General features: G+C 35.0%; 1 protein-coding gene across 5 annotated transcripts in view; it reads left to right on the forward strand.

Moving 5' to 3' along the window:
- The window catches only part of COL19A1 (collagen type XIX alpha 1 chain), a 183385-nt gene that overhangs the window by 131062 nt on the left and 38674 nt on the right, over positions 1 to 13649 (forward strand). For all 5 annotated transcript variants that reach the window (XM_052673086.1, XM_052672996.1, XM_052673238.1 and 2 more), the window contains 6 exons: positions 6696 to 6749; positions 11129 to 11191; positions 11961 to 12005; positions 12459 to 12485; positions 13452 to 13487; positions 13591 to 13644. In XM_052673086.1, the coding sequence (XP_052529046.1) occupies positions 6696 to 6749; positions 11129 to 11191; positions 11961 to 12005; positions 12459 to 12485; positions 13452 to 13487; positions 13591 to 13644 (279 nt within the window). The remainder of the gene's footprint in view (positions 1 to 6695; positions 6750 to 11128; positions 11192 to 11960; positions 12006 to 12458; positions 12486 to 13451; positions 13488 to 13590; positions 13645 to 13649) is intronic.

Below are 13649 nucleotides of genomic sequence, written 5' to 3' on the forward strand. Positions count from 1 at the left end.
TGCTTATTAACATGCATTGGCCGTATCCCCATATTTAAAGTGCTGAAGCTTGTACATACTCAAAAGAGTTTAACAGGATTCATCATTTATCTTCTTTTTTTCAAGGCTCAGAACACACTGGATTTTGCTGTGTGGTTCTTACTGCTACCACTCTGCTTCTAACAGTAGTGGCAGCCTCCTCATGAATATGGATATGGCCTCTGCTTTGGCCTCAGAACTATCACTCCCACAGGCTGGTTGCTATCATAAATTTGTCATGCATAGGGTACAAAATGCTTAACAAATTGACTTAATGTGAATATTAAGCTCACTACAATCTGGAGTTTTCTCCAGAAAAAGTAAAGTTGGTGTTTGATATTTCAGAAAAACAAGAAAATTTTATTTCCAAAAAGGAAGATTAAATTATTAATTTTTAGATCAGCTAAATGCTGGTGTTATCTGTTCACGTTATGTGGTACTTAAATATTAGAAAAATATCCAGGTGCTCAGCAATGACAAAACAAACAGACAAAAAAACCCTGTGAGATGGAAAATTTTGCCTCCTTGAGGACAGTGGAGAGCAGATGTTAGGATACCCAAGGGGCTTGATGTAAAGCACAGTGCTAAAAAAAAAGGAGGGAGGGTAAGTATATAAACCACATTCTGAGCAGCCCAAAGGGCTATAAATTGAATGTTACTAAGGGGTATGCATTTTGATAAATCAAAATAATTAATTTTCAGCTACTTCTGGCATTGCAGAAATAAAGGTTTGCTTTGTATTCTCAGCCTAACCCTTCTAACACTTTCTCAATTCTCCTTTTTTCTTTCTTTCTTTCTTTCTTTTTTTTTTTTTTTTTTTTTTTTTCTGGTAGCCTAGTTTCTGGGGATTTTTTTCTCCCCTAGTAAAATTGATGTTTGTAGTGAGTTTCTGGTACCTTACCCTCATCTGCACATCTTTGGTTAAAAAACACCATCGCTGTGCCTGAAATGTACATCTATTGGCAACTGTTGATTGAGTTACTTGGTTTAAGTGGGACTCTCTGTGCATCTTCTTCCAGGAGTCCTTTAATGTGTACCATTTTTTTCCTTCTGTGCAAACAAGGCCACAGGTAGCACCAAGGGAGATTGAGATTAGATATAAGGAAAAACTTCTCTCAAAGAGTGGTCAGGCACTGGAATGGCTGCCCAGGGAGGCGGTGGAGTTGCTGTCCCTGGCAGTGTTCAAGAGGCTTCTGGATGAGGAGCTATGAGATATGGGTTAGTGCTTGCGGTAGCAATGGTGATGGAAAGACAGTTGGATCAGATGATCTTGTAGGTCCTTTCCAACCTTGTGATTCTATGACTCTATGATAAATCCTGTGCCCACAAAAGCCAGTCGATGAACACTGTAGACTTTTAAAGTCTACTGTTATTCCCTTCTGGTTCAGAATTCATACTTTCTGATGTTGTTTTTAAGTATCATACGTATCATTTGACTACTGGAAGACTGAGATGCGTGCTCCCACATGTCACACTCTGGTATGTAACAATTTAAACTGAAAACGAGGAGGCCAAATCGTTTAAGTAGAACTGCAGCTCCCTCTAGTGCTTATTGATTGCTTCCTCCCTTTTAAAAAGTCTGGAGAACTGTTTAAAGCTTCTGTAAATTACACTATTCCTTTCTCTCTCAAAAACATTCTGGATATTATGAGGGTGAAACAAAAAAATACCTTTCAAATGTATTTCATGCATTCTCCTACGTGCATTTTCTTCTAAAATCCTATTTTGCGTGGTTCTATATTGAATTCGAAGCAATGATTTTATAAAACAAACAAAAAAAATTACTCTCTTGGTAGGATGCTGTGAAATTCTAAGTACAGCATTTTGATCTCATGGCAGAGCTGAACTGAGAGCTTTCTGCAGTAGCTGCTATCAAAAATATCTGCAGGACTTAGCATCACAGAAGGGGGCATAGCGTACCTCTTTTTTGAAGTGTTTAATTCATAATTATTCTAGTTACAGCACCAGTACTTTTAGTATTTAAATGTATTGAAGGTGTATGAACATAACATTTATATGTTGTTGGCCTAGTGATGCACTGGCCAAATTCTGTGACCTTCTCTTATACTTAGGCAAAGTGCTTTTCTGATCAAGACCTGAAGAATCACTGCTTGCCTTCTGTTCAAAGTTCTGTTAAGAGAAGGTCACTTCTGTTTCTACTATGAACTAGAGATTCTATTGTGTTTCTAAATTGCTGGCATCTGGCATTGTTTTACATATTTTGGTTGCTCGTGGGAGATACTGACACTGAAACAGGATAGTATAGGACACATTATGAATTCAGTGAAACCTTTCTAAGGTATAGAGTTTATATTTTTGTTTTATTTCAGTGTAAGTAGGACAGAAAAAAGATTTTTTTTTCTGGTTTCTCCACTAAGGGTTAACTTGATCTCTTCTGTTCCAATTTCCTCTGTCTCTGCTGGAACATTTAGGACTGAATAATTTCCATTTCTAAATAGTTCCAATTACAGCGGATCATCAAATTGTTTCAAAAATAAAGAACAGCAAGCTAGAATTGCTCTACATATTCCTACAAGCATAGCAGTACTCTCTGGGGTGAGTCAGAGTAAGATTTCTGCCCAGTGTAACTGTTTGGCAGAAGAGAAATACTGTCAACATTATTATTTAAAGCCATGAAGCATATGATTTGGCCAAGTGTCATCTTGTCTAAGAAGCTGTATGTGGCAGAGCATGCAAATAAATGTTGAGTCACCTAAATCATAGGTTAACACACTGCAATCTAGATTATTCATCCTCTTATATCTCTGCTATTTTCTATTGAAATGTTCAAAGTTACTGTTTGCAACCAGAATGACTGTACTTCACTTTTCCTGTTTTCTCAGAAGTTTCTTTAACTAGGGATCTGAAGCACCAAATTCTTTATATCAAGAACTGGTTCACCAGGGTTCATCTCCCTTTACAAAGGGCTGGAGTTTCTGTCTTTATCAATGAAATCATTCTTCAAAGATTAGCATGAAGTCTCCTTAAAGTCTTACATTGAAATAAGGTTTATTTTTTGTTTGTGTTCCATATGAGGCAGTGGAGAAGTTCACAGCCTACTTGAGTTCCTTCATTTAATTCCATACAATTTTGGTCCCTCTTATTCAATATGTATGTCAGTGCCACCAGAGCAGTTATCTTAAGTAGCCAGCAGTTTGCGTTGGAAATCTCATTTCCTCTGCTTCAGGAAGTACTGTCATTCTACCAGTATTTTGCAAGTGAATGAATGTTATCACTTAATTACAATAAACAGAAAATCAAAGCAGTGGTAAGTGAAAATTGTCAGTAGGATTTCTGGTATTGCTGGACATTCTGCTGCATTTTAGAAAAATATTAAAAATGCCTAAATGGAAGCAGGGGAGTGACTGGCAACGACTGGTCGTGTGGTTTATTTCTATGCATTTAAGTTTTTAAAATTCATATAAAAATGTAATTTATTTAATGTATTCTGTTGTGACAAACAACATCATTCTTTCTTTTTGATCTTTGGAATAATTTTTCAAAGTTACATATCTATGCTGATCAGTTCTGTGGTTTTTTACATTTCAGTAATCAGAAAATGGTATTTTATTTTCAGGACTAGGTATAGACCTGAAATAATTGAAAAAAAGAGATTACACTAAGTCACTTTCAGTACTGCATTCTCAGAAATGGCCTGTTATAGAGGTGCAACCACTGCAATTCACTTGTTACATGTTTTGCTACATAGACTGAGAGAATGGGTAGACTTCTCAGCAACCACAGAATACAGAAGGACACAACACAACAAAATACAGAACACAACAAAATACAGAAAGAAAGAACATACATTAAAAACCAACGTAATTTCACAGTTTGTTCCTACCTTGACAATGGAAATTACATCTTAAACTTGTTTGTAATTTTCGTAAATAATTAGGAGATATTTTCAGTTCTTTTCTTATCTATATGTGTGTATTCTCTGTGTGCTTCAGTTACCTCGATTATAAAACATAATACACAATATTTAAAAATAAAAAAATGTAAAAACCCTACTCAAGAGAGCCCGTCATTGGTATTTCCATAGGAGAAAGCTTGAAAAACATCCCAAATGGCAGATGTGCAAAATTGTTGTTCAAAAGGCAGAAGCTTCCTGCATCGTAGTTCTTCAGTCTCTGTTAATTTTTTTGCTTATTTACTTGCAAACCAGTTTTGCTGGTTTGTTTATCTCCTGTGGAGATTTCAAGAGTAGATTATGCAGCTACATTAGCAGAGTGAAACAGTATGGAATGAAATATGGAGGCTAGAGTTTAGGAAGAGACCCTTGAATAGAACAATTTTCTGTTCCTGTAGAAAAATTTTATTCTTTTTATTCATTGTATTATGGAGGCTGATGGAATTATTAAATTGATGATAATTCTTGGAAATGAATAAGAGAGGTGGTTTACCTCTGGCGACCCAAAGCCTGTGACATTGTCAAGAATGCAAGCCAAATATGCAAGCTCCCCTCAGCTGCCTCAGTCACAAGATAGTTCTGGGGTTTCTTGAGGTTGTATCATTTTCTCAAAACAATGACATGTCAAAAGGGTTCCGGTTTTGTCAGAAATGATTTATATGATGCATAGTTAATATCTGAGAGGTCAGAGTTGGTGATAGATAGAGCATGTGATCCTTTTTTTGTTTTACTAGTGCATTAGACCCCTTTTTTACTGGTTTTCCAACCTTAAAAAAATGAAGGAGACAACACAGTAACAAATGAAAAGGGATGATAAATTCTGATTTTTTTGATCATTTGCCATGTTAGAGAGTCCTTGTTAAAAAACCTTCCAGTGTTGAGTTTGAGACCTCGAATAAGTATGGAGTGTCATCATGGTTCAGTCCCAGTTCTGAACTGTCATCTTTAATATGGATATCAGAGCATAAATTCTGCCACTAATTCTAGAAATCAGAATTGAGGGAACATCTCAGTAAAAACATCATGACAATATTTATATTATTTTTCATTGTAAATCAAGAGTGACAACTCACTTCCAAAATAAAATGAATAGAAAAATAGGTGGGCTTATGTCTTTTCCAGTGATAGTGAACAAAGAGGAAGTGAACCAGCTGTAAGGTTTTGTGTGGTATATACAGTAGAAATAATAAATACACCATTATTACTTCTCAGCAGTAAAACTTTCAGCAATATTTGCACAGATTAATTCTTAACACTTCAGTATTTTCCTTGGGCCTCTACATGAAATCAGTGGACAATTTCTCAATTTTTTCTAGAAATACTCTGGAATCCTGATCCTTTACTGCTGCGAGTTTGGCAGCAGTTCTTGTTCAGGAAGTCTTATATTTTCATCTTGACAAGTTGCTGTCATGGGTGATGTGTAATTTGACTTCTGACTTCTTGTAAGAATTTTACAGTGCCTTTAGCTTGAAAATGGTAGAAAATGTCAACAGATTTTTATTCTGAAAGTACAGAAAGCTGCTTTCCTATTATAAGGTGTTCCAGAGTACGTCTGTAGCGAATGCAATGTGTGTGTAATAACAAGGCTTACAGAACAATTAACAAGGACCTTACAAAAGTGTAAATCTGTGATTAAATTTTCTGACTAATCTCTAATGTCTGACACAGAGTCTTACTGATAAGCAGACTCTATTTTCTTCAGGAACAACCCTTTCCAAAACTGAACAGATTTCAGTTGCATAAAGCAATCTTTAGGGAACATCTACGCCAGCTACATTTTTCCTACTAACACAAAAGCTGTAGGCTCCTGTAAATTGTCTGTAATTATAACAAAACAGAACAAGAGTTGCCTTTGTGCCTTGTCTCAGTTGAATGCTGTTCATTCAGACAGATGATTTGAACAGATATTTTTATCACATTAATGTATCCAAATGTTTCTTACAGTTTCTTACACTCAGACCATGAGTGGCTATAGTTCTCACTGAATGATGTGTAAACAGCTTTAAGAGAGATACTTTTCTGATTCTTTATTTATATTTACCACAGTTTTACTTCATAAGATCTTTACTCAACTTTTTGTATTCTGCCCTGGATCACAAGACCAAAAAATCACACAGAGGGCCTGGTTTGTGGCAGAATATGTCTTTTTGTTTGTTTGGGTTTTTTTAATATGTATATTGTATGTATAAGCATATATATATCCAAGCTAAGACTGCATTATATTAGAAGCACGTTCTCCTTTTTTGAAATTCTAGGTGAAAGTTGTCTGTCTAAACTTGCATAGCCAATAAAACTAGAAAATCTCTCAGAGGAATCTGTCATTCCTCAATTTCCCTTTCAGAAACTCAGAGTTAAAAAATCTGACTGTTTAGTCACACCTGAAGATGCTTCCACATCAAAATTTGTGCTTTGAGTTAGTGAAAAGAATTTTTAAAATGCTGCAGAAGATTCAGTTCATAGCAGAAAAGGTTCCTATTAGAATTGATGTGAATGTCATCTCTGCCTTCTCTGACAGATGGATTCACCACAAAATAGTTGCCAGTTTTCTAAACGGAAAGATTTTGAAACTGATTGTGTTTCTCGTTGTGCCTGGAGAAAGAAAGAAAAAAAAAAAGATATAATGAGTTTACAGAAAATGATTTATTGTGGAAGCAAATAAAAATTGAAATCCCTTTACAGGAACAGAACTCTCTTCGAGTACAGGTAGGTAAACACAACGTTATTAAATTAAAATGATCTTCTGATACCTGTTTCTTCCTTACAGGGTCCTTCTGGACTAGAAGGAATTCTGGACTCATTGAACAAACATTATAATGAGGTATGGAAATCTGAGTTGTCTGTCCATGTCTATGTGCTTAATGGCTAAGAAGCATCTAATATAGAAGTGACCACAATTTTGATCTTTGCAAACTGCATTCCAAATTCATCTGAAAAGTTGATCCTTCTCCCTGCTCCCCTTCTATACCCCTCCAGAGGCTCAGTCTGCATACCTATTATGTCATCTATCCTGCTGCCATACGTCTTATCTCCCACGTCTCATACTCCTTTATTTTTGACTGCTGTTACCCAGAAAGGAGGAAGCAGGACCACCCAGCTGTTAGTATGAATCACAAGCTCCCCAGCTCTAAACATAATTGATCTAAATCATATGTGACATTTCATCGTTCTTTCCCTAACTTGACATGATCCTAAGAATAGAACAGAAATGCAAGGAGGTAATTAAGTAAAGTCTGCTACAGATCTGTGAGAATTGTCCGTATGCATATATTGTAGACTAATAAGAGTATTGTCTTAATTACATGACATTTTACAACTAGAAGTACTTCATAGAAAGATGTTAAAATAGCATATGAGCTGCTATTTTCTCCTTTAAACTCTTACACAGATATTTCAGATCTTTTATTAGTTGTAGTATCTGCCATTGTAAAGCACTGTGATTCACAGATCATGCAGGCCTTCTTAATTGGTGGTGAAATGAGTACATAATTTATCTGAATAAAAAGTCATATTTCATTCAAAGGCTTATAAAGAGTTATTATAGGAATTGCCTACTACAGAGGCTAATGTGTGTTTCCTGCTTTATGTCCTTCATATCAAACCTGGAAGATATTCAACTCCTTCAACGTTAAAATGCATAACTATGAAAAGCAGGTGAAAACAGACTATTTTTGTTGTATAACATATCCAAATGAGTACAAAAATCTTGTTCAGGAAAAAAAAAAAATCTGGAGTGAAATTCATGTCAAACATATCTTCCTTTTTGCTTTTGACACTGACATGACATCACTGGTATTTATGGTTTTTAATCCATTCCTAATCAGTCTATAAATTTAGAGCTTGGATTAAGAATTAAGTATGATTTTGTATACTGTCTTGGATATTTTTATTTTCTAGATTTGATCTACCATTTCACATGTATGTGTCTACTCTGTATTACTACTTTCTGGTTTTTTCACTAGTTTCTTTTTCTTTCCAAAGACAGCTTTCCCTGATAACAGTCCTGTTTTCTCTATCAATACCATATTTGCTGTAGCTCATTCTTTACCTCTGGTCTATTAATCTTTTTTACCCTGAGGGTCCCTTTAAGGTTAATTCTGTATCAGGGAATACAAACCCTGGGGATCTTCAGGAACTCGTGAGCATCTGTCTCCAAGAGCCCCATTTCTTGTCATTGCATGGCTGTAAGTGTTCCTAAGGTGTCTTACATTTCCTAATTAACAATCTTCTGGAAAAATGTAGACCAGCTGCTCTGTGTCTGTAAATTAATTGTCTCATAAATTCTGAACCACTAACTAACATTCCTCTTCCTTCAGCTGTCTAGTTTGAAGATTTTAATGACTCTGTCATGAGCAATTAACTGTTCAACAAGGAAGTGCTAAGATTTCGTTTCAGAGGAGAGAGATGATGGCTTTCTGATTCAAGTAGCAGGTTTTAAATACACAGGCTTTTTACAACTGCGTGTTCAGGTCTTGCTAGGGTCAACTGAAGTCTCCAGCTGCAACAGCAAATGTGTTAGTTTCTATACAGTTTATGCTGGGAGCGGGATATTCCCATCAGGGAAGTCATCAGAGACATGTCTACTTTGCCACTGATTTTTAATTTAGGCAGATGTACACAACATTAACTTCCTTCTTCTTCTTCTTCTTCTTTTTTTTTTTTTTTTTTACACTGTTGCATACTGTGGTGAGCATTGATTTTTTTCAATGAATCTCAAAGGTACCAAGCAATCTTTCTTGTTCAAGTGCATAGTTTTCAGTGTGGTTTGATTGTTAGCATTTATGAGATGATATTTCAGTCAGAGGTTTTTTGAGGTTTTTTTCCACCACAGGGAAGTTTTGTCTTTTTGTAACATTTTATGCATATTCTCAAAAATCTCACTGGCATTTTTTTGTGGAGATTTTTTTAATTGCTTGGATTGTAACCATGTTTTTATAGCTATAGAGACTTTAAAATTAGATTTTTCTGAGAGTGTTAGTACAGCTTCTTTTATTGGTATTTCTAGGAGTCATGACAAACACTGCCAGCAAGAAAAGTGGGAAATCAATGAGAGATGATCTGAACTCTCATCATAAATTAAAATAATCCCTTTCTGTCTTTTCTCTGAGCATATTATCTGGTTCTTAAGCCTTTTGCTTTTCTTCTGATTTCTGTGTGGTACCAATGAGTTGCCATGATTGCAGTGTATTTTTACAATTCATTGCAATTAAGCTTTTTCTGGCTTAATATTAATCAATGTACCAAGTGAGGAGGCTACTGTCCACATTTTCAGATGTGTAATTTTTTGAGCTATGCATATAATAAAAGAGCATTATGAATAGAATTCCTGATTTACAGGAGCAAGTTGTGCTGAATGGCAAACTAAATGCATCAGTCTTTCTTTAATGAAGGCAAGGGAATCTGCTGAGGATAATTAGAGGCATTGATCCCTAGTGGAGTGGGAGACAGTGCTGGAGCATTTTTTTCCTCTTCATTCTTCCTTTGTGACTGTTCTTATTTTCATATTTCTTCTTGTGCTGTTATATTTTTTCCTTCTGTGCTTTCACTATATTTACAGAAATGCTTTGCATGCATTTGATACCTGCATTATTTTTTTTCATTTCTTATGCCAGAAAATTTCTGTCCTCCTCTGTACCTTATGTTTCTTCTTTGGTGACCTGTGAACGATGATTTGTGCTGTGTGTTTACATGTTCTCAGGCCTCTGTTATCATCCTTCGCTTGGGCTTTCAAGGCCTCTTTATGTCATCTTTTTAATTTGCTTTCTACCATACTCAGGTATAAGGTCACTTCAGTCAGCCCTGCTTCTAAACATCCTTGGAAAGGGCATACAGATCAATTTAATCTGAAATGTTCGCCAGCATACAAAAATGAAACAACAAAGCAAAACAACTAAAACTACATCACAATCTGCTCTGGAAATTTTTCAGAATTACACATTGATTTGTGAATAATTCATCTTTGCTTTCTGAAGGCTTTTTCTTCAGCGTATTTTTCTTGCATTTTGTTATAAAGAGAGAATGACTATAAATATGCAAAGAGCATAAAAGCAGCTTTTTGTTTGAATGCCTTTTATATTTCTCCATGTATGCAGAAGAAATGCACAAGTCAGAATAAAACATAAATTATAGCCTACTCCTTACATAATGGCAGGCACCTAGGCTGTTCGAGGTTAAGCAGTAGTCAGCTTCTACTCAACAGTACTTATGTTCCCTCAGTATCTGCTTCTTCCTCTGGAGCTGTTTTTTGTAATTAGCTTAGTAACTGTTACAAACGCTAACACTGCAGAAGATCCATCAGGACCTTAATGTTTATTAAATAACTGAATTGTATTCAATTTATGTTCAGCTATATTTCAAAAATGTTAATAGAGTGTAAACCTATTTGCGTTCGTTGTAATACTTCCCTTTTTACAGACAAAGAAACAAGAAAATGGCAAGGGAAATTGACGTGTTTAGTATTCACATTCAGCTTAGTGGCAGATGTTTTAAGGCTTAGATTCCTTCAGTCCAAACCAAAGCTCATTTTTCAGGGTCGCTACTTTTGTATCTTTTTTCATTGTCATTAAAAGCAAACATATTCCCTGGAGGTAATCTGAGACTAAGCACTGTAAAGATGTTGCTATTTTGTCTTAGTCTGTGTCCTTACTTTGTGCAGAAGAATAAATAGGTGCAGTTCAAAAGTACCTTGTAAACATACAACCTGAACTCCTGTTCCTTAGATCTGTTTTCTATGAGAAGCAATGTGAGAAGTCTGTTGAACATATTAATTCTCTTTCTGTCTCACTACTGTAATGAAAATCCATGCTGCTCAAAAAAGACTTGTGTTTTTGTCATAGTTATGTTTGCTGTTCTTTTCAAACATACTTGAGAAAAGAACTGAAATAATTAACATAAAAATATATTATTTGAACTAATTTAAGAGGAAAAAAAATCACAAATTTGCATAGCAATATTCAGCATAGATATTTGCCTCTTATGCTTTTGTATGTGATCTGCAAATGTGAGTGGAATATGAATGCATGAAGAAGTATGTGTTGCTGCAATACATTACTTACATGTACTGTATGGGAATTTAGTATTCTTCTCTGACAGTAAATTAGGACTTCTGGGTTTATGTACTGGCAAATTGAATGCGATTGTTATGGTAACAAAATCCTAAATCAATGTTGACATAATTTTTGTTATAATATTTCTTCCCAGAGTGATCCAAGACTAATAGGATTACTTGGGACCCCTGGATCTGAAGGCCAAAAGGGAGAAATTGTAAGAATTTCAGATGAAATTTGGAGAGATTTTGAAGCTGCTATCTAACCTTTCTGTGCCACCTTTACCTTAGTATATCTAATTTATCACAGTGGTCCTTGAAGGAATAGATTTTAGACATGTCACTCTTTGATTGGTGTAGTGCAATGTCCAGATGGTATGCTATCCTGCAGGTATTGCATGTAAACCTCTGCCCTCTAATCTATGATAGCCAAAAAGGGAAAACACAGGAAGAATTATGTGTGGCTTCCATAACCCTCTCTGGAAAGAACTGAAATGAAACTGCCTGCTAGGGGCACAAGCCTCCAAATAATTCAAAATTCAGGTAATATTTTAATGGTAAATCATGACCATTAAAAGTAGTTTCTCTGTAATGGAATTTACTATACCAAAAACACTATCAGCCTGTAAGAATTGCATGGAGGTCAAATTCTGACCATATGACATTATATTGTCTGTAGGCATTTGTCCTGTTTAATCAGTGGAATGATTTTTTGTCAGTTGTCTGCTTTTAAATTTGGAGGAAGAAAAAAAATAGAAGCACTGTGACTGTCACAGCACTGAGTGCAGTTCATACTGAGAAGCCTACAGATCTGCTTTAGAATGTAGTTGTTTAAATAAATTTGGAGATATTTCAGTCACCATTTTCCATTGCAGTGAAAGTTAAGATTTTGTGCCCTACACAAAACAGAGTACAGATGAAACAAAAGAGGAGTTTTTCTGTTTGTTAGAATAAAAAGATTTTAAATATAATATATTTTGTTTAAAGGGTCAGAAAGGAGAAATAGGAATGCCAGGTGCAAAGGGTGAAAAGGTAAGTTAATTCATTATTTCTGTGCTTCTGTGTCATGCTAGAAAGTGTCTGAATGCATGGATCAAATCTTGGAGAATGTACTCAATGTCAAGAGATGGTTATTTAGCCTTAGGAAACGATGTCAGCTTCTGAATGCCCTTAGTAATTTTCTCAAGTTTTACCTTGAGAAAATATTTACACATGCAAGTAAACTTCACTGTTCCAAAGCTCACAACAGTCCTAATTTTGCTATTCAGTAACATCTTCAGTTCAATAACATCTTATTTCAGCTGAGGTTTTCAAAGTGTTTTTACTGAGGAATAGATGTGTATAGATGTGTATCTCTCACAGAAACTATTGCAGTCCATGTATTTATATTTTATATATTTTATATAGATTAAAAAACAGACACACCTGCACTGTTTACTGATTGAAAATAACCCTGTGTTATCACTTCCTTTATGTTTTTCATAGGGAGAAAAAGGTTACAAGGGAGATCCAGTGAGTATAACTACACTTTTAACTGTCTATGGGAATGATGTACACTTCATGTGGGTTTTTTCCTTTTTTCTTTTTTTTTTCCTTTTTTTTTTCTTTTTTTTTTTTTTGTATGATGTTCACTTAGCAATTCTTTTATTTGTATACTTCCATTAGATTCAGTAATTTTGTATCATAGCATGTTTACCATTTCCTTACACATGCATCAAATTCAAACCAGTTATAAATAAAACATTGAGATGTGGCACAGTACCCAGTTTTTCACCATTTCTGTTGAGACAGATGGATTGTCAGTTGTTACTGTCCCTGAGCTGAGCTTAAACTACACAGTTTTTTTTGTTCCCTGAAGGTTTTTTTTCTCTCTTCCATTTATTTCACAAAACTATGTGTGGGCCATTATTTTAATGGTTCCCATAGTGTAGCATTTAACAGTGGGAGTACTTTTATAGCCATTTTATGTGTTCATAATTTCTCACTATTTGGGGATGTTATTTTAAGAACACTTATTCTTTAAGTGACTGTTTACATGTGTTGCTTTTTTAAATTAACTATCGTCCTCTCTTGTGACATTGGGTAGAAGCTTGTTATATTTTTTCGTACACAACTGAAGGTTGCTTAGATACTTCTGATAAACATATTATAATAACCAAAATAAGGCACCCTGTAATAATGCATTGTTTTGGAGATGAATGTTATGTCACAAGTAGTGATTTATTAGGAAAAAATAAGCTTTAGACTGGAGAAGATCTCAAGCAAACAATTCAAGCAATTGTTCTTGAAACCTCTAGCAAAACCTGCAGGCAGAATTAGTTTGAAAGAGGAAAGTTTCCACAAGGCATCAGAAATTCTTTAATTCTCTTCTCAATAATTCTTAAGTTTGCAACTGCAGTATTTTATGGTAGAGAATTGAATTATTATTTGATCTTAGTTTAAGTTTTGACTTCTTATGTTCATATTTGCTGTTTTCAGGGAGAAATTGGAATGGAGGGATCTAAAGGAAATAAGGTATTTTTTTTTACTAGTACGTGCTGTATATATTTCTAGTATACGTAACTGGTTCTGAGAGATGTAACAACAAAGCTTTTATTTTCTCAAAAAATACCATTAGGGTGAAATGGGTGACCCTGGACCACCGGGTCTCATGGGAAATCCAGGATCTAAGGTATG

Source organism: Tympanuchus pallidicinctus, unplaced genomic scaffold (genome assembly GCF_026119805.1).
Source record: "Tympanuchus pallidicinctus isolate F22 unplaced genomic scaffold, pur_lepc_1.0 scaffold1, whole genome shotgun sequence".
Taxonomy (NCBI): domain Eukaryota; kingdom Metazoa; phylum Chordata; class Aves; order Galliformes; family Phasianidae; genus Tympanuchus; species Tympanuchus pallidicinctus.